Below are 22500 nucleotides of genomic sequence, written 5' to 3'. Positions count from 1 at the left end.
ACGCATCCCGTTGCGAGTGGAGGTTTTTCGTGAAGATTGTCGCGGTGTGTTTGCCGTGTGTGTGTGTGCGCGCGCTCTTTTATTGAAGTGAAAAGTAACCTCGACCTTCGTGTCCGTGGCCGTGCCTTCTGTTCTTCCCGGTTATTCAACAAACCAGCATCATCAACCTTCGGGGAGGACAGCGGACAGCTCCCGGAAATCAGTACAGTACCACCAGTACCTGCGGTTAGCAACACCAGCCAGAAAGCGGACCGCAAGGGGGGTCATTAGCAACCGAGCAACAACAGCTATCGGCGTGTATCGTTTGTTTGTTCAGGTGTAGCTGGAAGAGAAGGATAGAGTAAAGCGCAGCGCATCAGGTGAGTTTGGGGGATGAGAAATTGGTCCCGTGTCTTTAACCGGTAGCATTCCCATCTTACGCTCATCGTACAGACCGAAAAGAACGACACAAATCCCATTATTGACCGACGTCACCATCATGACGAGACACGATACACGACCATGACTCTGCTGTCGGTGGCAACTACGTGGTGACGCAAAACGCACCAGCTCCCTACGGATTGCGATAACGGGGGACCAAACCGAAGAAAAACCCGATAAAGGGTTTTCCGTGCCCTGGACGCTCTTTACCCTTCCTGTCCGGCATTTCCCACCTTTGCGCGACGAGCCGGTTGATGGTAGTGGTGCAGCCGCGTTGTTCGCGCTCTTTCTCTCTGTGTTGCTTTCTTTCTCGCGCGCGAACACCGGCCCCCCGGAACAGCTGATCGCGGCAACGCAATTCAGGTTTTCGATCGGCCGCAGACCACGCTTTAATTTCCCCACTCCACCTACCATGGATTTTAATCATCTGCGTGATGACGTCATTGTATGGTTTGATTCGCTAGATCGATTGTTGATCGACACCGATTCAGGGGAATACCACGGGGTCCGTATTTGGGCGACCGAGGACACGGAGGAGGCTGCGTGGTGATGAGTAATGCGGTGCCGCGGTTCCCAAGCAACCGATTCGAACCACGAAGCAGCACACTATGCGAGTAGTACATTTTCAGGCTCTCGACACGAAAGGACTGAAGGTGAAAGAGCACTGGGTTAAGAGCAAATATCAAGGTCCTCCCATCCGTCCCAGCTCATGCGGCTCATGCTGCCCCATTAGGCCACTCAGCCAGAGATTCCACGATGGTACACGCGTTTCGCGATTTCTATTAATACCCAAAAAATCAACATCACTCTGCATGGGAGGGTGGCAGGAAGAGTGATTAATTTCATTGATATTTGTACGTACTTCTGGTGCACGGGGGGTACGTCACCAGGGAGGAGGGGAGGGCCAGTACCATGCTCGAACGGCACGGAACATAATTTTAATTAGCGATCGTGTTGCGAGGACGCCACGTTGTTTGCGTGTGTTTAAAATTATGACTAAAGACAAGAAGCCGCTTAGTACGCAGGCTTTCGGCACTATCGAGAGCCCGTCGAAAAGGATCATCAAATCACACCCCTCCAACGCAAAATGGGGGACACTTTTCGATGCTTCTTCATGTAAATGGACTAATAATGAGTCCGCGGTTGCTGAGATGATCAAGGAGGTGTGGTTGTTTTCGGTATTTTCCGAGCGGAACCACCACGAAGACCTCGTGTTGCCGGTACAAATAGATGATCGTGGCGTGAGAATGAAGCGAAACAAAACGCGATAATTGGTTTGCTTGTTTTTCTTTATTTTCGCCGGGGTTATTGCTTCAAGATTGTTGTTTTTTTTGGCTGAGAGATGGAATGCGATTTAATCCGTGTAGGCCTTTGTTTTTTGCTTGTGAGTCAGGGGATTCTTCATGCTAATTGGATGATTTGTGGGTAATTAATTGCCCACGTGGCACACTTCATTGAGGTTTTATTTTTACAGCCGTATGATGTGGAGTGGCGAAGGATCCCCTTCTGCATTACGAGAAAAAGGAATTAAGATGATGAGACAGGTGACAGAATGAGATCAGACTGAGTGTTACAAGGGTTCATCAAATTATTTCTTCCCCTTACAAGATATATTTTAGATCTGTACAAAAATGTTGCGATTCACCAGAGATCTCTCTTTGCACTTGTTCGAAGAGATTTATCTCTCAGAGAAGAGCCAATAATTCATACTCGGTCAAAGGATTGCGGCTATCTAGCTCTCGATCTAGCCACCAAGACATTTGCATGGCGCAGCGCGATCGTACTCGCTGATCGCGTGATGGCGCTCACTAATTCCAGCGCGCAGTTTGTGAACTGATAACGCGATGGGAGCGACACACTAGGGCGGCGTACTATACTTTGTCACCCTCGACTAATCTCTCTTCATACCGCGTGCCGTGCGCGCATAGTGCCGTGTGATCATCATTAGCAGTAACCACCACGCCGGGGCCAAATGCTGCTGCCGCTGCTGCCGTGACCGATTAATCCTTTACCGAGTGTCGGTGTGCGTGGTCTGATGTAGAGAGCGAGTGCGAGGGCGACCCTAGCAGCAAGAGAGTTCCAGTCCCGGAGGCTTCTCGATAAGGCACCTCGAGATGATGCACTGCATCACTCTGCCAGTAGTTGCATTGCCCGACCAGACTGACATCATGTCCGGCAGTGGCACCAGTGGTACCGCCGAGCTCCGAGCTAAACGAATTTTAACGTGATCTTTAGGGATCGAATCGAATCTTGTGACAGTGTCTTCCACGGGGCCATGTTCTGTCCCCTGCGAAGGTGTTTGTGTAAAGTTTTTTCTTAAAATTATTTTAATGAAATTGTGACGAACTTTATTGTGAAACGCACCGGAGCAGCGCAGCGTTGTCGGGTTGTGTGCATGTGTGTGAAGCCTTGAAGCCGCCAGAATGGAGCGACGGCCATTTCTGCGGAATCGGGAGCTATCGGAGCTCTCGCCCTTGACGCAATCATCGCTGGCCAGAAGCAGCAGCAGCAGCCATACGCCCGGACCCAGCAGTGCGGCCGGATTACCCCGAACCCACTCTTATGGCAGCATCCTGCCCTATCTGGGCTTTCTTCGTAACTCGCTCCGTCGATCGACTTCCTCCTCGAACCAGGTATGATGAGATGAGACTCGCGCGTGCAATGCGCGATATGGTCGCCCGTTAATCTTTACCATCTTATCAACCTGACCGCTGCCGAGGCAGGGACTGGTTACATCGCACGCTTCGTGTTTGGTTGGCTGTGATGTTGTCGGTTTCAAGCAAACAAAACTCGAGTTCCAGTGACTCCCATGGCGTGATGACGGGCGTTCGGTGTCTAGTGCTCTCATGATGTTGCATTTTTTCCCCTTTTCTCGGCAGTTAATGCACATTTTTTCTTCGAAAATGTGACAAAACCTGGTTGGAAAAGGGTGCAAATATGGGGAATGCATACAGTAGTAAGAGCGCTACCATAGGATGCAAGTGATTCGTCTTAGTATTGTGCTCCTTCAGTACGATTGCACCTGGGGCTGAATGAAAATTGCACAAGTGATTGCTGTTTACATTTGCAAAAGCAATGGAAGCTGACTTCTGTCAGTTTTTTCATCCAGCTGCTATATTTATATATTTAGTATGTAGTAGTAGTATTTAGTAGTACTTATTTCGAATCAGTAGTCTACGCGATATTCAGAATATCTTCTTTAGTTTAATACTACTTTCTCGCACATTGGGGTCATTATTTACATTAGAGAACCCTTAAACTGCGTCCAAACGAGCAACAAAGTTATCGCGATAACTTTTGCTCAATTTGAGTTTACATACGATTTGACAGCTCCAAAAGAAGTTCTCGCTCGTTCTCCCTTGCTCGCTTGCTAGCCGTGCATTGCAGTTATCGCGATAACTTCTCGCCGGATTTGTATGGGATGACGTTTGTTTGCGAAGTTCTCGTCGAGAAATTCTCCAACATTCGTCATCGTCTGGACACGGTTTTAAGCTCAACCTATTCTCTTCACAAGTAATCTATAACAATTAGCTCAAAATTAGCTCATAACATTGCCATGTTGAAGAGCTATTTTCTTATATGCTCTCTTGCTAACGCCCCTATCGCTATGACAGAGAAATTCTTTAAAAAAGGAAACCAATTACATCGATTAACGCGAGCACAATCTAGAGCGCCATTACGCGCGTGTCGATGCAATTGAAGGCGCAGATTATTTGTTTGTTTGTTTTTTTAATTTCTTTCACCCGTCCGTCTATCGACAACGATCGTCCCTGACCCTGACTTACTTTGCGTGCGACAGCCTGGGGGCTCCCGGTTGTCTTACTGGCTAGGGTGTGCACGATGCTGGCTCTTATCGCGCACTAAACGGTCGCCCCTGCCATGACACGCGTACACTTAACCTTTCCGACAGGCTGCTGCCTAGCACCCGTTGCCTATTTTTGGACCGTCCACAAAGAACAAAGTGTTTAAACAACCAATTGCTACATTTTATCCGATTTGCTTAAAGGGTATTAAGGGAAGCGGCAGCATGCAGAGCAGTAAGGAGAGGAACATTTTCAAGAGAGTACTTCAGTTGGGACTATTACTGTGGGATGTCATAACCGTCTATCACCCGTTCGCTCACTTCCTTAATGAGTATTTCCTGCCTGTCAGGTGTCGACACATTAACGACTCGAAAGCACCACCAAAGAGGCGCTCGGTTTGATGAGCCGCCGTGTTGGTACGATAGTGTAGCGTGCACGCTACTTGAACTTCTCAATCATCCCATCGGAGCACGTGCGGAGCAATGTTAGACCACCGATCAATCGAAGTGGGGGGAAACGTGCCAATGAATTCAATAAAGCTGCAGCTGGACCATGCCTTGGCCATCGGACAACCGCGTGTTGCTGTTGCTGCTGCTGCTGCTCCCGATGGGGGATGTTCACTGATAGCTTTGCGCAATCAATTGCGCTGACAATCGGCATAACAATTTAATAATTTGTCCCAAATGGGGTCCGATGGTCGATTGTCACAAGGGTCTTGGACTTTAAGATATTGAATTCGCTTAGCCTGTGGGACTACTAGTAGGCATCTAAAATTGTTGGTAACCGTTGAAAACACTGCGAACATCGGAGCAACCATTGCTAGCTTTCGTGAGTCGGAGCAATGCGCTGGCAGTACTTTCGGGTGAAGTAGTCTGAAAAGAAGATTGATTGATTCGGACGAGAAGCCTCGCGACGAATGGTGATGCAACGGTTGAGAAGATATTCCTTACTTCTGCTCGGAGAGGAGGTATGTTGGCTGTATTGTAGTGCGCACCTTAGTAGTTGGGTGCTTTATGAGGTTCCGATCCGGCTGATGGGGTTATAATGGCTGACGGTGGCTTATTGGGGTTTTTTTTTATAGATCACCCATTTGGCCACCCGTTCCCGGTTTATCAGACAGACCGAGCGGTGGTCTGATATAATGCCTCACCCTTTTATTGCCTCGTGTCACATTTGGCCATAATCCTGTTTCGATAGCGTTTACGATTTTATGATTTCATTACGCGAAGTTTATTACACGCACGCCGGATATGTAAATGTTTTTGAACTTTTAAATGTCTAAAAATCGATGCAAAAACTTTACTCCTTTGTACCTCCTAGCGCTCTGGTCCGAAAGTTTCCTCGCATCGAGTGCGCATTACCGCAGCGTGCTGTGTGTGTTCGTTTGGGTATCTAGCAACACTTCGTTATCCAAGAAGTCTTTGCTCCAATATTCCACCGACCCTTGCCTTGCTCGCTTGTTTCCTCTTGGGCTTCTGGGCAAAAACCAGATAAACGCTCGGGCCTCCGCTCTTCAGCTGTTGTTGTCTGCCGAGACCGAGGCCGAACGAGCTGCTTGTGCTCGTCGCTGTCCTCATCATCGCTTGCCAACACGCGTGTCGATGCGTTTCGCGCCTCTCGCGCTCTCGTCGCTACACACAAACACACTCCCCCCTGGGGGGGCCGCGTTGTTTGTGGGGAAAGAATTTTTAATCACAGATATATAGCGCCAGCTTCGTCCGTCTATTGTCGTCGTCGTCGTCGTCGTCGTGGTCGTTGTCATCGCCGTTGCTAGCGGCGTGCGATACACCTCCACTCCGGGATAGGGGAACAGTGTAGGGTAGGGTGGTCAACCCTACACTATCGTCACCGCCGGCGTCGGCGGTAGCAGCTGTAGTCGATTCGTTCGGTCGTGTATAGCCGTCACCGCGGCTTTGGTGTAGCGGCTCTCAGTTGACGAACGGGCGCACCAGCGGTCGGTTCTACGCTGCGAAGGGTTCATCTGCTCTCGGTTCGGTTCCGAAGGGTACGGGCGTAGATAGCGGACCAGCTTTAGTGGACGATCCGTCAGTTGCTGTCAGTGATTCGATTCACAAATTAGATTCGGGCGGGGTGGTTGCTTGCTATTCCTTCGGCATCTTCTTGAGGAAACCGAACAACAGAACCTCGACCCAGGGCGACAAAGGAGCTGCAGCGTTCGTGTTCAGCAAGAAGCTGCTGTTACTGTTGTGAAGCAAAACATTCCTATCAACGTGTAAACACAGTGTGCTGTGGGTTTGTGTCGTGAGACAGTTAGTGTAAGCCGAAGCTGTGTGTAAGGCCGAGGCCCAGTTTACAAAAGTTGGTCCGAAGAAGCGGCCAGATCCACACACGCCGAATAGTGCTTACTCATGTGCTTTCGCTGTGCCGAACGTCTTCGTTGTTTGATTGGAATGACATCCCGCGGGATGGTACACGATTGAAGCTGCTGTTACTGTTGCTGCTGCTGGTGGTGGTGGTAGGAGGGTCTACATTGCATTACTGCTGGTGGCACAATTGTTGAGTATGCAGTTCACTACCAGGACGGCAGCACTTCAAACCACCTGGTATTGATCGACACGACACGATACTAACTCCACGACCGCCTGTCGACGTCGACCGCGACGACGAGTCCGTGCCATCCTTCCTGCTGCTCGGTGATAGTGATTGATAGCCCGACGTGGCGTGGCGTTCACATTCCGGCTCCGGACGGAAACGAGCGCGAACAGCGCGCACCTCACGGCAAGCACAATGTTCAAAGGCAAGCATCGATTCCCGGGCCTGCACGAGCATCACCACCACCATCATCATCAGGTAAATATAGATCCCGGGGCGGCCCGGTATCAATCAATACGGATACAGCCCAACGGAATGCGGATAAACCGGGGGGAAGGGCGTGGGGAATACATAGAGGATGTTGTGCGGCAATCGATCGTTTGTCGATCTCGCCCGAAAAGAAAAGCGATCCCAGTGCGTCACGGTCAGGTGGTGGAAAAGTGTTTCTCGCTGACGTCGTCGCTGATCACTTCAGTCCCTCGAGAGAGAGAGCGTCCTCGTCGAGGAGCCGCGGGGTCTCGGTAGATATCGCGTCGATTGTCGATGGCACTCAAGCATGCGCTCATTAACGCAGAAACAGCTAGAGGCGTGATGGTGGCGATGGATCACGGGGCCTCACTGTTGTTTGTAGATGATGATGATAATAGGGTGATACGCTCGATGGACGAGCGACAGACGAGAGAGAGAGAGACGCGTGTTATCACCTGCTCAGATACGGGTGGCCCTAAACGCGTAAAACCATTCCATTCGATATGGCAATGGCAACGTCTTCCCTGCCCTGTCCTCGGTTGTCTGAGATGGGGTTGTCTCTTATCGCGAATGCGCGAGACAACGTTTTGCCCCCCCCCCCCCCCCCCCCCCTTCGCGCGGAGTACATTTGCACGCGGAATCGTGAAGGATTTCTCAAGATCAAAGCGCTGGGGGAGCAAGGCAGGCCAATGATCAGCCATTATTAGTTTCTGCTGAACGCCATCACTTGCCACTTAGGTGTTGAATTCTCACAAAACTATTTTGTCTAGCGTGTGCTGAGATGTCGCCGTCTAGTTCTTAGTTTTTCGATTGTTTCGAAAACTTCTGTCTTCGGTCTGTGAATCTATTATCGGTTACCTCTAATACAAGACGGAGGTGTACATTACAACACAACCTTCAATTTGCAGAATGCAGTGGTCCTAAGAACTTTTTCTGGCGACTGTTCTAGATGCGTATCTCAAGTGGATTTGATGGGGAAAGGACACATAAGCTGTCTGGAAAACATTCATATTGTAGTAGCTTTGTTAATGCTTAGTAACGTCAATATCTGTAAGCACGAATTTTCATCCAAGATTCGTTTAGGATCTATGTATCGGGTGTAGTTCGTGATAGCGTTTTACGCTAGCGTAATTAAAAAAAAAATACGCGGCAAAGGTCGTCGGCCATCGGGAGAAATGAAAGGACTTGGTTCTCGACAACGAACGTCCTACGGAAATGGCTAAGTTCCTGTCAGGAAGCAAAGGAAGGATGGCAAAAAAACCGTAGATGAATAATATGTAAATTTGATGTTAAACAGGCTCATAAAGTAGAGATCTATTCGATTCATTAACGAACTATCTCGCCCGTTTGTGACCGACGATCGGCAATTAGCACGACAACGGCTACACCGTGAGTGGGATGTCCTTTGCCTTGTAGCACTGCTACAAACGATAGGTGCAACGTCCTCCGCTCTCTAAGCCTTTTGTGCAATAACTTCTAATTGAATTCTACGCTGGATTTGCCTTATTTTATAGCGCCTGCCACTGCATGGCAAGCGAACCTTCAGCGACAGTGCACTGACCGACCGTGGACTGACTTACAAGCCAATCATACACTCATCTGTTGACACTTTGACTACCTTCATCTCCGAGAGTACCTGCCTTATGGCAATTGTCGTCTACTGTTGTGCATCATCGACTTCTACTCTACAAGATGACCAACTCCTTAGTATCATTTCCATCTAATTCAAAATCATCATTTATCAACCATGATTTCCATCGAAACGTTCAGTGCGAAACATATGGATCGAGATGGAAATTGTGTCCATGTGTCTCCATGTGTGTGTGTGTGTGTTTGTACCGCGAAGATGATGTGCAGACATTCCGATACCAGATCATTCCTCTCTCCGTGGCTGCTAGTGCATGTGCGTGTTAGCGACTCCCATGCTCGCCCAATCGCCTGGCACGTTCAATGTGGTCTATGTTCCCTCGATGTTTACTCGCGCGGCGTTCTGGTGCATCCGAGGTGTGCAGGATACAGCTACCAAACCTGCCGTAAAAAAGACCCTCCTCGGTGCACCTCCTCCTCGTCCTCCTCCTCCGGCTTGTTCTTCTGTTCTCGGTTCTGGTTGGTAACGCTTTAATGTGTGAATCAAGACTCTGTAGCGTGTGGTGCACACTCGCGTAACAGATGATAACGCTTACTGCCGAGTGGTTTCGTCGAGTTAGATCGAAGCGATTTTAGATGCTATCGAATAGCTTGAATAGTATAGCGTTGCAAGTAGTTGCCACTTAGTGCTGCCCTAGCATGATTCATGATAGTATCCAAGAATGGCTTCCAATTGAAATTGATTGAATATGGGTGGAGTATTAATCAACCTCCAATAAAAAAGAACCCAAGTTATGTTCGTATCCGTTCAATAGCTTTGCCAGTAGTATTTGTTTCTAAATTCATTTAAAAGAAAAATCTCCAGGTATTCCTTCCATGATGATCGCTGCGCTGCTGTCCTTCGATTTCGCAGTTTTGCTCTCAATGCTATGCACGGCCCGCCCGCCCGCCCGGTAGTCCCTCGGTTTCCGCCAGCTAACAGCTCGATAGTGTTGCCTTTTCCCGTTCCCCCGATAGTGCATTCTGCAGAGAGTTTGAATGAGTTTGGTTTGAAACTAGGATGAACCCCATCTTTGTGATACATGATTGTTCTTTTCCAGAAGAGAAGATTGCTATCCCACATCGTACAGTCGTCCGTCCTCCAACCCATGACAACAACGGCAGCGATGTTGACTCAACTGTGCTAACCGTATCCATTCTTTCTCTCCTTCTCTATCTCTCTATTTCTCTCTTTCTCTCTCTCTCTACCTGTCTCTACCTACCTCTTCCCCATGGTTTGTTTCAATCAATCAAACCTCTGCCTATTGCATACTCCAAATCGTTGTTTTATCAAAAACTGAATAGACGAGAACGAAAATCCAGCACGAACACATAATTAGGCCACCGTTACTTCTGTCTCCTTCGGCTCCGTTCAATTGGTCTAGTTTTACAATCCGATCGCTTTGCTGCCCCGTCTTGGTTCGGCATCCGAAACCGATCTTCCCACAGGTGCTCTCAGGTTCTGAACCCAAGGCCGTCAAACCGTCCGCTAGCGAGTTGAAAACGACACGAAGATCTGGCGTAAAGCTATGCCCTCCTAGCAAGGGAACGTACGGAACGTTCGGCTGGAACGCAACGCGTTTTGCGCATGTTCTGTGCTGTTCTGTCGCGCCGTCGCCGCTGTTTCCGATTTATCTCGATTGCCCGCGAAGATTGCCTGAGCGCTAAAAGGCCATTTACAATCGGCATCGCATTAGCCTCATCGCAAAAGCATGGATAACGACAACAACAGGGGCTATGATCATGTGAGGGCACTGGTGAGCAGTATTCATGGATCGTTTGCGGCCGCCGCAACCCAGCAACTCGAGGAGGCACTCGATCTAACCAACAACAATAGCCCCTTGCTGGCCACCACGCCAAGCTCTCCGGAGCAGCAGCAGCAGCAGCAGCAACACCAAGAGCGGCCAGTATCACCAACCGATGGACGGGAGGAACGTGTGGCGGCTGACGGTGCCGCTAGCATACCCCGAGGCCTCACCGAACCCGGTGGTCCAGCGGAGACGGCCACTAGCTCTACAGCGGGTACCGTGGCAGGCGGCTCGGCCACTACGGCCACTGTTAGCAGCAGAAGCAGCACGCCAACACGGTTGCTATACCACCGGCTGCGCATACCTTCGCTGGTCGTAACAAGCTCGCTTTCGCCTTACCATCCGGGCAATCTGCTGGCCGGTGTCGCCAGCACCGCCGATTCGGACCACACGCAACACCGGCGGTTCAGTTTTGCGATCATGAGACGTCATTCCAATACGGTATCTACCACCACCACCATGTGTTCACACACACGATCCTTGTGCGCTCGTTCGCTCGCTCTATAACCAACCATTTCGCCTGCCATACCTTGTGCAACTTAGCAAGCAACCAACTCGTTCTCGGTTTGAGCATCCTGGCATCCTCACATAACCCCCCTTCCCCCTCACCATTGGCCGTGTTTTTTGCCATTAACCCCTTCCCTTCTCCACGTTTTGATCGTTTTTGTTTCCCTTTTTAACTAACTGATGCTGCTGCTGCTGCTGTTGCTGCCGCTAGACCATTAGCCATCCAGCTCGCTCCCTTTCTCGTGCTCTCTATCTCATCCCCTCTCTATTTCTCGTTCTTGTTCTCTTTTACACACACACTCTCTCTCTCTTGTTCTCTCCTTTTCTCTGTCTTCTTCGCTGTCTTTTTATATCGCTCGTCCATTTCTTGATCGCATCCTCGATCTTCCCATGTTCCTGGTAGCTGTTCGATCGCCTTGTAGTACCTAAAGTGTTTTCCCCTGTTTCATTCCTGTCTCTCCATGTGTTGTTATCATACTCTCATGTTTTAAGTTTGTTTTGTGTTCTTTTGGTTGTTCTTTTTTGGTTTTAGGGGCAGCTAAAGATGTGTTTTAGTTATCGTTTTTTGTTTCACGTTATCGATTTTCTTAGAGGGTTTTTTTCATCTTTGTCTATTGGCTCTACAGATGTTTTGAAGCGTTCGTATGCACTAATTACCTGCAGATCACTCGTTTGCACTAAAACAGTTAAATGTTCTTCTATGAATTTATTTGTAGACATTGTTCGCCCGTTCTTATCATATTAGCAATTGACTGAAATGTTTAAAACCTATTGGTGTTGTTACTGTTGGTCCCAGCTAATCTTGATGTAACAGACGGCATGGTGTGCTGTTTACTTTATACTAATTTGCTTACAGATGACCGTTCTATCATGTTAAGTCAATATGTGTCTAAAATTCATTTTTTTCTCATTCTCTACCAAATGTCGCCAAACCAATCAACATTTCAGTAACCTGAGCGAATGATTCACCATAGCAGGTGTATCGCCTATCGCGGATCGTTTACACTTTCGCTTCGGGCGCAGAAAAACATTGTTGTAATTGTTTTACACGGTACATCTGGCCCGCGAGTCATTAGCATCAACTAATGTGGTAGCGTTGGCATCATTCCAACTGTCGTGAATCTTTTATACACACTGTGCGGTGTTATGCGGGGCGTCATAATGACAAATTGCTTCGGATGAAAACAAATCGTTTGCCATCGTTAACAGTTGGCCGCAGCCGGGGGCCCTCAGACGGATTTCAGTTTTGATCTTTCTTGGCACTGCGCTAGCCTTGCGCGCGCACCGAAAACTACGTCATGCATAGGAGGCGATCCTCCTTACCTCCTTTGTTGGTCGATTAACAATTTAGGCTATTTTCGTATTCATACGGGAATACACGATAGCTTTGGCGGGGGGGGAGGTCGAAGCAATGACGTGCTATCGTTGTCCGGTCCGGACACTTAAAATATGCCAATCACGATGGATTCGATTTTGCCGCCTAGTAGCTAGCAGAAATTGCGTATCAATCGTTGCCAAGAGGCTCGTGTGGCCACGTGCCCGATCGGGTCGGGTAGAAACATAACTCGGCACACAATGGGCGAAGGCGCGTTTAAAAGCGTCATATTCATACGCAGTGCACGCCTTCAATAAGGAACAGCTCGGTCCGATGCATGCGTTGTACTTCGATCGGCATTACTCGTGCATCTCCCGAATTGACTTTCAAATTCTTGACTAGGGAGAGGGGTGTGGTGTACAGCCGATCTACAAAACCTGCTCCCAGTCCCAGTGCTCAGTGGTGTTTGATCTGGATCTGGCAGGCAACTGTCGCTAATCGGTTCTAGCAGCGGACCGGCATCTCGGACGTTTGCTATAAAGTTGAATTCTTTTATGGGATTTATTTGAATTTACAATTGCTCTCCGATCTGACCGATTATTCGCAACTATATTTACTGGAGTAGGTCCGCTATGAACTCATGGGATATGGAAACAATGTAGATGGTTGAAATGATTTGATTTTATTTACATGCGGAGTAACTTACAATGACCCAATGTGTCATACTTCAATCCAATCCAAAGAAGTCCTGTGAGTTTAGAAAAGTTAGTCTAGCAAAAATCTTGGCACAGAGAAGATACTTCTTTTTCCAGTGCACCCCTTTTTCTAACATCCATGCAAAAATATCAGCTCCAACATAAAACACCCAGAGGGGTTTTTTCCATGCCGCCAACCGCTGAAACCCTAATGTGTTGGACCAATAAAATGAAGGGCACCAGGCAGCATCGCTCGGGGGCGAAATACGGAAAAGTCATTGAACGAAACGTCGTGTGTGACGCGCATATCCGGAGGCACGGTCCTCACGACGACACATCTTTCGCCTCCGTCTAATGTTCGAACGCGTTCTTTAAATCGCGCCATGTACTCCGCGATGGTGGTTGGCAACCGAAGTATTGTATATGCCCAGCTGCTGGATCTGAACGACGACTGTACGCACCGTATGCCGTTCGGAGGTTCGTCGCTTCGTCGACGATCATCGGGTTCGTGCTTTGCGTCGTGAATTCTCGTCACCTCCCGGCTCAGCTCTCTTGTGGAGATCAGCTGTTGTGTTGTGTAGTGGCCTGTTGTGGTGGTTGGAACCTGTTCCTTTGCGAACGAACGAACCATTCCGCTAGTGCTAGTGGTTTCTGTCACCAGCGCGCTGGGACTGCTTGATGTTCGCTTGATCCACCCAGCCTGATCGGATCGGATCGGATCGGATTGAGGCAGTCGGGTTTGCGGCGCTTGGTTTGTTGCGAGCCTTTCGGATCAGGCACGACCTGACGTTCGGTTCAGTCGCCCGCGAACCATCGAACGCAACTGACTGACTGACTGACTGAAATAGAGAGAGAGAGAGAGGAGAGGGGGTCAGTTGGCGCTCGCGTGGTCCAGCGGTACGGTTACTTCACTACGGCCACTACCGGTGGCTCCGGGTTTGTTGCATCCCTCGTTGTCGTTGTCGTTGTCGACGTCGCGTGCATCCGAGCGCCTTAGAACAATTTGCCTCCGGTCCTCTCGTCCTCATCGAACGACGTGATGATGGATCGTGTCCACTTCCGCTGGAACCACACGACGAAGAATGAGAATACATCGCGCCCCCGTTGCTGCTAGTGGCTGTAGTGGTGTGTCGGGCGCAAGTGTCCGGACAGTAAAAGTGTCCCAGAAGCAGCATTTCCGGACAGAGCCGCAGTTTCTGTGTGCCACTCAAAGCGCTCGTGAACCGTTCAGCATTTCGAGACACCGCCACTAGTAGTGTGTTCAGACGAGAACGTGTCCTTCTCGTGTGGTGTTGTGGAATAGTGCACCAACCGTTCCGTAACAGCATCCGTAAGAGTAACAGCGACAGTACAGAGAACAGGGCGCGCTCCTCCGGTCCGTCTCAATCCATTTTCGTCACGTACAGAGTGTCGTAGTGGCCATCCGTTGCTGGCAGAATGTGTGTGTGTCTGTGTCGTCCCTGCGATTGAGGAAATCGTGGTCCAAAATTGGCCAAGATGCTCCATTTAGTTGCCGTTCCTTTCCGCAAAACAAAATTCGGCCAAAAAGGCTCCATCCGATAGGATTATGTTAATTTATTCCTGGCCTCATCACGCCACTGTTTGTGTGTGTGTTTTAACTGGGAAACAAAGAGAAAAAGCGGGCAACAACAGTTAAGCAGAGCATCTACTTCAGCCTCGCCTTATCGTGTTTTTGCACAGCACCCAGAGTGTGTCGATGTGTTGATGTGTTGATATGTTTCATGCATCGTTTCGGTGACACACCGGGACGAATTAGCACCGGAAAGGTGCTTAAGCCATAATGAGCGGAAAGTTTAAACACAAAAAAAAACAAATCGGAAATAAACCTGTATCAACGAGACTGGCCCTCCCTCTGAGGGGGTGGAAAGCGGCGGCAGGGATCGCGGTCCTCCTCCATGTGATCCCGCGAATGGAGCGCAAAACGGGTTTTTGTTGTTATCTTTCTTCGTTAGCCAAAATAAAGAAGAAAACAAAACCCATGCCATGTCGCATCGTGTGAAGCAGAAGATTAAAATAAAATCCCCCTTCCCTCCGGGTGTGTAATAAATTTTAAAGAAAATAATAAAAAAAAAGATAAAGATCGGCAATTCCGGGCCCATCCGGACCCAGAAACGAAACTCGATTCCAGCGTGCGCGTTCTCACGATAAATTCTCACCCGATCGGAGGTGGCGTTGGCGGAGCGCCACTCTATACCGAGGGATCAATTTTTTGGGTTTGGCGATTTTAACAAATGATTTTTAATGAAGTAAGAACCGCGCTGTCTGTCTGTTATGTTTGCTAATTCCCTTCCCTCGTACGTTGGGTTGTGCTGTGCGTCGTCTGTGGACGCAGACCTTTTCTGAGGTGGTGAAGTAGAGCGATCGACGTAGAACCGGAATCGCTTTCACGCCAAACTATTTCAAGTTTATGACCTCAGCCGAACATTTTTGGGGGTTTCCCTGGGCCCTCGGGCTTGGTTACTAGTCAAACCTCTCCTCTTCTTTGGGATTACCGACCCTCCCAAAAAACGGACGGGCATTCTGGCTTTGAAAGGGAGTATGGAGCCTCGCCAATGGCGAGATGATATCCAACGGAGGGAGTCTTCAGCAAGATAAATGAACATCTGACAGTCTGGTTTGTATCGTCGGGACCCATTTTTACGACGATCCGCAGATCCATGTACTTTGGAATTGGATTTTTCGCGTGCCAGTTCAACATTATGCTCGGATATGCGCCTGAGATGATGCATGTAAGCAAGGAGGATTGTGACAGCATTTATGGCCCCTATTGCGAGTGTCTTGTCTCGTTTCCAAGACAAACGTCAGTCTGGTGTCGGTATTGCGAGTGTCTTGCTTGACTCCGATTTCTGTCTTGGAAACGAGACTCAGCTGTCTTGTACTCAAAGCTACCAGACTGGGAGTCTGCCAAACAAGACTGCGATTTAAGATTACCGTAACAGTTTTTTATTTAGCAGACTGGCGGTTGATTTGGAAGAATTTAATGGAATTAATCAATAACCTATTACCAGTAATCGATTATGTTCAATTGCACGAAATGGCACATTTTCTGAGAACCATGTAATGGGCTCAAACCTCAACATTTGCTTTCGTGACGATCGAGTTCCTGAATAAAAATGCATCAGAGATTGAGAATAATTGAACAAATATTGTACGATTGAAAACATTTTTTTGGTGAATTAAAACACGTTAACGGTAAGGAAACTCAAGCTGCGCGCGATTGTTTACATACAAAGCTAGGATTTTGACGGCTTTTGACAGCCAAATGAACACTTGTTCATTCAAGTATTCATGCGACTCTCGCAATACCGATTTTAGACAACCAAGACTCCGCGGTTTTTACCAGACAAGACTGGTCGAGTCTTGTCTTGAAAACGAGACAAGACACTCGCAATAGGGGCCTATAAATCGTCCTTGTCTCTGCGTGTTTGATTTTTATGCATTCGCATCTTCCATTCGTGGAAGCGGCAATTTATGGCCACTTAACGGATTACATTTTCCACCTCACCGATTGCAATTTGAGGTTTATTGTCCTTTCCCTTGCTGCTCTCCCTGCCAAAAAAAAAAAAAAATGACCGCGGTCCTATCTTGTTGACGCCTGATGCGCGCGCACTGCACGATACCACCACCAATGTAAGGTCACGATCTGATCATCCGAAACCGAACCGAAAAACCGATAAGTCGCGTAAGAGATGCCCAAAGATGCAAGAAAGCACGAAGGATAACCAATTAAACCAAACCCCCCAAAAAAAGCAATCCCTCCGCGCGTTGTATATTATAAATTATTGCGGTACACTCCTGTCTGCAACGAATGACAGGGTGGAGGAAGAGGAGGAAGCCACTCTGCTGCTGTTGCTAGTGCTGCTGTACGACGAAAATGGTTTGAGAAAATTGGGCAACCGGAGCAGAGCGGAGCAGAGTGTCTGTCTGCAGAAACCAGAATGCAATTTTTAACACCCCAAATATGTGTGTCTCTCTCTCCGTGTGTGTGTGTGTGTGTGTTTGTGTCCTTCTTAGTGTGTCCAGGCGCTGGACTTTATGTGTTTCAGATCCCGTCTTTCCGTCACCGGTCGATCGTCCGGTTTTTGGGGGAAGACACCGAAAACCATTCGGATCGGATGCAACGCCGCGACGCTTAAGTCTGTCTTGTCCACTGTCGAATGTGCGTTGCGCGTTTGTGTGCTTGTTGCTGCCCGTGTGTGTGTGTTTGTGGCCGTGTGCTGTTACCTTCTGTGATATCGTACGCGGGTGGTGGTGGTGGTGGCACACCGAGATTGTACCAAGATGAAAGTAATCGGGTGCGATGAGCTGATCCTGAACGTGCAGCGTCTCAAGGCGTACGGTCGGCGCATAACGCGATCTTCGAAAGTGCATGTACGTTACCCGGTTGCTTCTGCGGATGGGCATGTGTGCCGGCTAGTAGGTAGGGGGGTGATGGTGGTGGTAGAGGATGTAACTGGCAGGCGTTTCGTCATAATCCTTGACAGGTTTTGACAGCGGCTTTTGAAAAATTAACTTACAATACGTTGTAGTATCCTTCAGTCGATGAAAGATCGCTTCCATTTCTCGCTTTTCCAGTTTTCCTTGCTGCTGTTCTCTGCTTAGTACAATTAATTATTATGATAGACAAACTAATTACCCCTCTTCAATGCGTAACTTTTTCCTTTCGATTCTTCATTTTGCAATTTTGCTACGTCCAAGGGGGTTCAAGGGGGGGCACGATACAGCGTGATGGCATTGATAGATAATTTACGATCGAATCTTACGTCTTACGCACGTTTGTTTTGGTGGAAGATGAGAGAGCGGATCCGGAGGCGTAATATTACGCAGAAAGCCTGTTTTTGCATCTAGCACAAACATATACCACACTCTCCGTCATGGATTGGCAAAATGGCCAACAAGGAGGGGGTTTAGTGTGGTCCCTGGTGCTTGAAGATCGCTCTCTGACGCACCGCGTGGGCTTTAATCTGCGCCTTATATTCAGATTACACAGATTCCCGAAAATGCGTCGTTGTGGCCTTAAAGCCGAGAGTGCTTAAGAGAGAGAGAAAGAGAGCGAACGATTTGTTTACTTCGCGCACCCTAGGCCAAGTGACTCATGCTCCAGGGATCCGGATTGCTCTGCTCTATCTAGCCGTGTCCGATATTTTCATCGACCTTGAGACCATTCTCTCGGCTCGGTGGTTAGCTGTCTGACGAGGTGGCTGGCTGGCCTGGCCTGGCAGGTTGGTCGGGTGCTAAAGTGTCGATAAACATGTTGTGTGTCCACCACGCGCGCTCCGAAACAACCGTATGTCCTGCTGCACTCGGCCCCCGTGTGTGTGTGTTGCTCACCGGTCCGTAGTAGCACGCCGTAGTAGGTGCTGCACCTTAGAGGCGTGTCAGAGTGCAAGTAGTAGTAGCTCACCACCAACGCATGGTCCCAGGCGGCGCATGCAACGGGGCCTGCCTGCCTGCCAGCAGAGTACAGCTTTTGCTGCCTAATCCGCCGCTCTGGACCGGTTGTTTGTGTGCATTTGCATTGCTGCTGCTGCTGCAGCAGCAGAGTTTCTGGTCAGAGAGCTGAACAGAGCGTAGAAACTGCCTTTTGAAAAGAGGAAGAGAGAGAGAGAGAGAGAGAGTGCAGGGGTCGCGGAAAGCCGGCTATGTCCATCCAGGTCCGCGTAGTTCCTAAAGACCCCCAGAGTGTCCATTGGTTTCGCCGTGCCTCCCCTTTGGCTGGCTGGCTGGCTGGCTGGCTGGCTGGGGCGTGCTGCTACCCGGGGAAAGAGTGATATAGAACGCACTGGGCGCGGGTGGGCGCGATTTGATTAACTAAGGGACCAATTTAAAAGTATAATCGCTGTTGATAAAAAAAAGGAACCGCGACAGCAGCAGCAGCAGTAGTAGTAGTGGTAGTGCCTGGTTTAGAAGCAACTTGAACCCAGGGCGCCGGGGGCCTTTGATGGCTGTTTGAGCTTTAGATTCTATTCTCCCCCCCCCCCCCCGCCCCCGCCCTCTGTCTGTCTGTCGCTCATGCATGAGTACACTGGGGGGTTGTGTGTGCTGCACCCGGGAGGGGTTTTGGTGCAGTCGTGATCCATTCGCGGGGTGGCTTCATGATTGATATCTGCACCGTTTAGCTGACCTGATCACGGGCAGGCATGATTATTCTCCGGGAAGTAGTTTTCTATTATTACAATGGACAGCTTAAGTGGAGCGGCGGATCGGCCATTGAAGCAACTATGGTTCCAAAAGCTGTGCTGATAGCATGGAGGATGTTTTTAGGGATGATGTTCCAATATCTTTTGTAAAAGTGTTGACCATTTCGTTAAGGAAAGTTGTGTGAAAGTTGACAGTCATTGGAAAGCCAGTATAGCCGGCTGCTAAAGGGAGTCAAATTAATGTCCCTAGGTGCCAAAATTGAACACCTTTCCGTCTGCTCAATGGAGGATCATTTTGGTTCCCATCAAGGTCACTTACCAATTGATCTAACTGCATTTTGTTCGGTTTGCTATCTTTGAGCTACCTTTTTACTGTCACAAATTACCTTGAAACATTATTACACAAACTAATTGAAGGGTACAGCGACAACGTTCCTAACGAGATCTGCTTACACTGTTTCGATTTTATCGATTAGAAACCTAATCGGACAGATTAGTCTTCTTCAGCGAAGCCTCTGCAATCCATCCAGTCCGTCCAGCGCGCGTGCATGCTTCAAAATGCACACCAGCAATGAAGTCCCCCTCATTTTCTAAACGCTCCGCTAAACGGCGAGCTATCTGCGCGTGCAACACAGTGCCGGTCGCCTGTATGACCCCAATTAGAGGAGGTAGACTAAAGGAAGATGGCACGAGATAATCACCAAGAAGAAGGGAGTGGAAAAAGGGGAACGTGAGCGGTTGTTGACGACAAAATTGTTAAATTATCCATCTATAAAAAGATGGAATTACCTCCGCCCCGTCCACTCGATTGGAGGGGTAGGAACGCCATCCCCGGGGTCCGGCCTGTTGTCTGCTGGTCTACTGTTGCTGCTGCTGCTGCTGCTGATGGTCAACTGTTCAATGTAAGCACGGTCATTTCGATCGCAAAACCGGAACCCCGGAGCCGGCACGAGGTGAGATGCTAGGCGCTTGCTCGCCTGGTTTGCTGCAGTGGCCGTCCCGTGGCCGTGGCCGCTTCCGAACCCCGAGCACCAGCGCGTTCATGGCGTTCCTTTCTTTCTTTCGAGCCTTTCACGCTAATGATGTCATCGTCATCGCGACCTGCCTGCCTAGCTATCCACTTCTGTATCGGAATCTCGTTGATGGCGTTCAATCGAACCGGGCTCTATCCTTACGGTACGGTGTAGGACCGGACCGGTGCTGCAACCGGTGCTGGTGCACTGGTGGTGATGGTTGTGTATAGTAGCGACATTGCTGCGCAAATACCGATTGTGGCCTCCTTGTTCGAACGCGGGGATAGAAGACCGAAGCGGAACCACATTTACCCCCTATTAGCCTATTCCGCGCTCGGTAAGCCCCGAAGGTCGCTTTGGTGGTCGCGCGCTGGTCTTAGTTATGCGAAGCCAATGCGTTTAGCAGACCACCACCATCATCCCCTGGCGGATGGCTCCGGTTGCATCCTCTCTAATGAGCAGAGGGGAGTGTGGGAAAATCAGCCAATTAGAAACTTCAGAACCGGGACGGTGTCGTCGGTGTTACGCAGAAGGTGCGTTTGTGCGTTTTGGGTGACTCATCGCGTGGCGGTGTGGCGGTCTGCGCACGAAATACACGAAAACGGGTCTTCAACCGAAAGGTGCATCAACCTGCTGCAGCAGGCAGCAGTCGTTGCGACGTTTGCCCGATAAGGAAATTGCAAGTTCTTTAGCTGAAATCCGAATAGACCCCGCCATCTGTGTTTGGTGTGCGTGCTAGATAAGCGGAGCACACTCGTGTCTCGTGTTTTGTGCCGGATTGAGTGTCTGCCACCAGCAATGTCTTCAAGAAGAAATCCACCAGGGAGGTGTACTATTTGCTCAGCAGTGTTTACCGTGTCGGATTTGTTAATGGCAATGGGTATGATGATGCGAATGCGGCCTCTAAATGCGGCCAAATGGATTGAGGTTAACACACGTGTAGCATTCTATCGTTTGGAGCATGTTTTAAGGAAACAAATTCTATTGCAGCTTTTGCAATGTCATACGATCGTGACACGAGACGAGATCTTGTTGGTTGTTGGATATACTACTGTGTCCAAAAAGTAAGGTGACATTGGATGTATTTTGAAAGTTCCTTAATTTTTCTTCCAAATCAATTTTTTTGCCATCAATGTAATCCCTCCCAGACACAATGCACTTATGCCGACGAATTTTCCAGTTTTCTAAACACGCGAAAATGTCGTCTTTAGGAATGGCCTTCAGCACCTTTTTCGCAGCGGCTTGAATCTGCTCTATCTTGTCAAAACAGTGTCCCCGGAACAAAATTTTGGGCTTGTCTAATAGCCAGAAGCCAAATGTAACCAAATCAGGCGCATACGGTTTTATCGGAACGATATGAGTGAAAATATTGGCAAAAAAGTCACAGAAAACCAACGAAGTGTGAGATGGTGCATTATCGTGATCGAACACTGACGCGCTTAAGATGAAAAACATCCTTCCAAATGTAATTAGCGGATATGTTTGATATGCAAATATCATCAACAAAGTCTCTTGTTGTTAATCGACGGTTTTCCAACAACAAATCTTTGATTTTTTGGACGTGAACTGCATCAATTGTCGTTGGTGGTCGTCTAGAGCGTTCATCCTCTTCAAAACGTTTCCGACCCTCCTGGAATTGTTTCCTCCAAGTGTAATTAATTTTTATTGACGTAGTATCGTCACTAAAGACATTCTGTACCATTCGCATTGATATATTTGCAGAAGAAAAAATATTTTTAATGCAAAATCTTTGTTTAAAAATTTGCGACATGGAGAAAAACGAAGAATGCACTTTTAGCAGTTCACAAACAAATACGTATCTCAAACACTAGTGAATATTTTGACGTGAAACTTGCCATGGTTGTCAATAACAGTGCTGACAACATATAAAAAATACAAAACTAAAGATATCCTTTTACGAGGGCAATTTGGACACCGTGTCACCTTACTTTTTGGACACAGTAGTATACAAAAGGCGAATCTCTCATCTGCATGTTATGTGATTTGATGTTCTGTTGTGTCTGTTGTTTCTTGTTGTATCATGCGACGAGTTCAATTCAAGTCCATCGATGTAAAGCTGTTTGTATATTTCGTTTTTTCAACCATTGACCGAGTGCATTCGTATTTGTAAATAGACGATAGAATTTTGTGATTTTTTCTAATTTCTAATCACTCAACAAACTCTTAATACTCAATATCGCAATAAATTTTTGGTAAAGTTTTTTTTTCATTCTATCCAGCATTTTTAATGCTCAAACCAACGATAACACTTTAATTGCTTTTCTCTCTCTCTCTGGTTGTTACGACTCGTTTTATTTTTCTACATACTTCATGTGAGTGCATAGTGCTA

The 22500-nt window shown here is 48.4% G+C and overlaps 1 protein-coding gene across 10 annotated transcripts in view; it reads left to right on the top strand.

Moving 5' to 3' along the window:
• LOC125953387 (kinase D-interacting substrate of 220 kDa) overlaps positions 1-22500 on the top strand; it is a 31905-nt gene that overhangs the window by 534 nt on the left and 8871 nt on the right. For 3 of the 10 annotated variants that reach the window (XR_007468957.1, XM_049682926.1, XM_049682927.1), the window contains exon 1: positions 7624-10900. Coding sequence is in view for 7 of the 10 variants with exons in the window: in XM_049682926.1 (XP_049538883.1) it covers positions 10364-10900 (537 nt within the window). In the remaining 3 variants the exon portion in view is untranslated. Of the gene's footprint in view, positions 360-1678; positions 3054-4863; positions 7035-7623; positions 10901-16402; positions 17369-17393; positions 17414-22500 lie in introns of those variants that run through there. The other 7 variants (XM_049682924.1, XM_049682925.1, XM_049682933.1 and 4 more) reach the window with 7 other exon arrangements.

Source organism: Anopheles darlingi, chromosome 3 (assembly GCF_943734745.1).
Source record: "Anopheles darlingi chromosome 3, idAnoDarlMG_H_01, whole genome shotgun sequence".
In the NCBI taxonomy this organism is placed as follows: domain Eukaryota; kingdom Metazoa; phylum Arthropoda; class Insecta; order Diptera; family Culicidae; genus Anopheles; species Anopheles darlingi.
The sequence above is the reverse complement of the archived record's forward strand: the minus strand, read 5'-3'. Positions and strand labels throughout refer to the sequence as shown.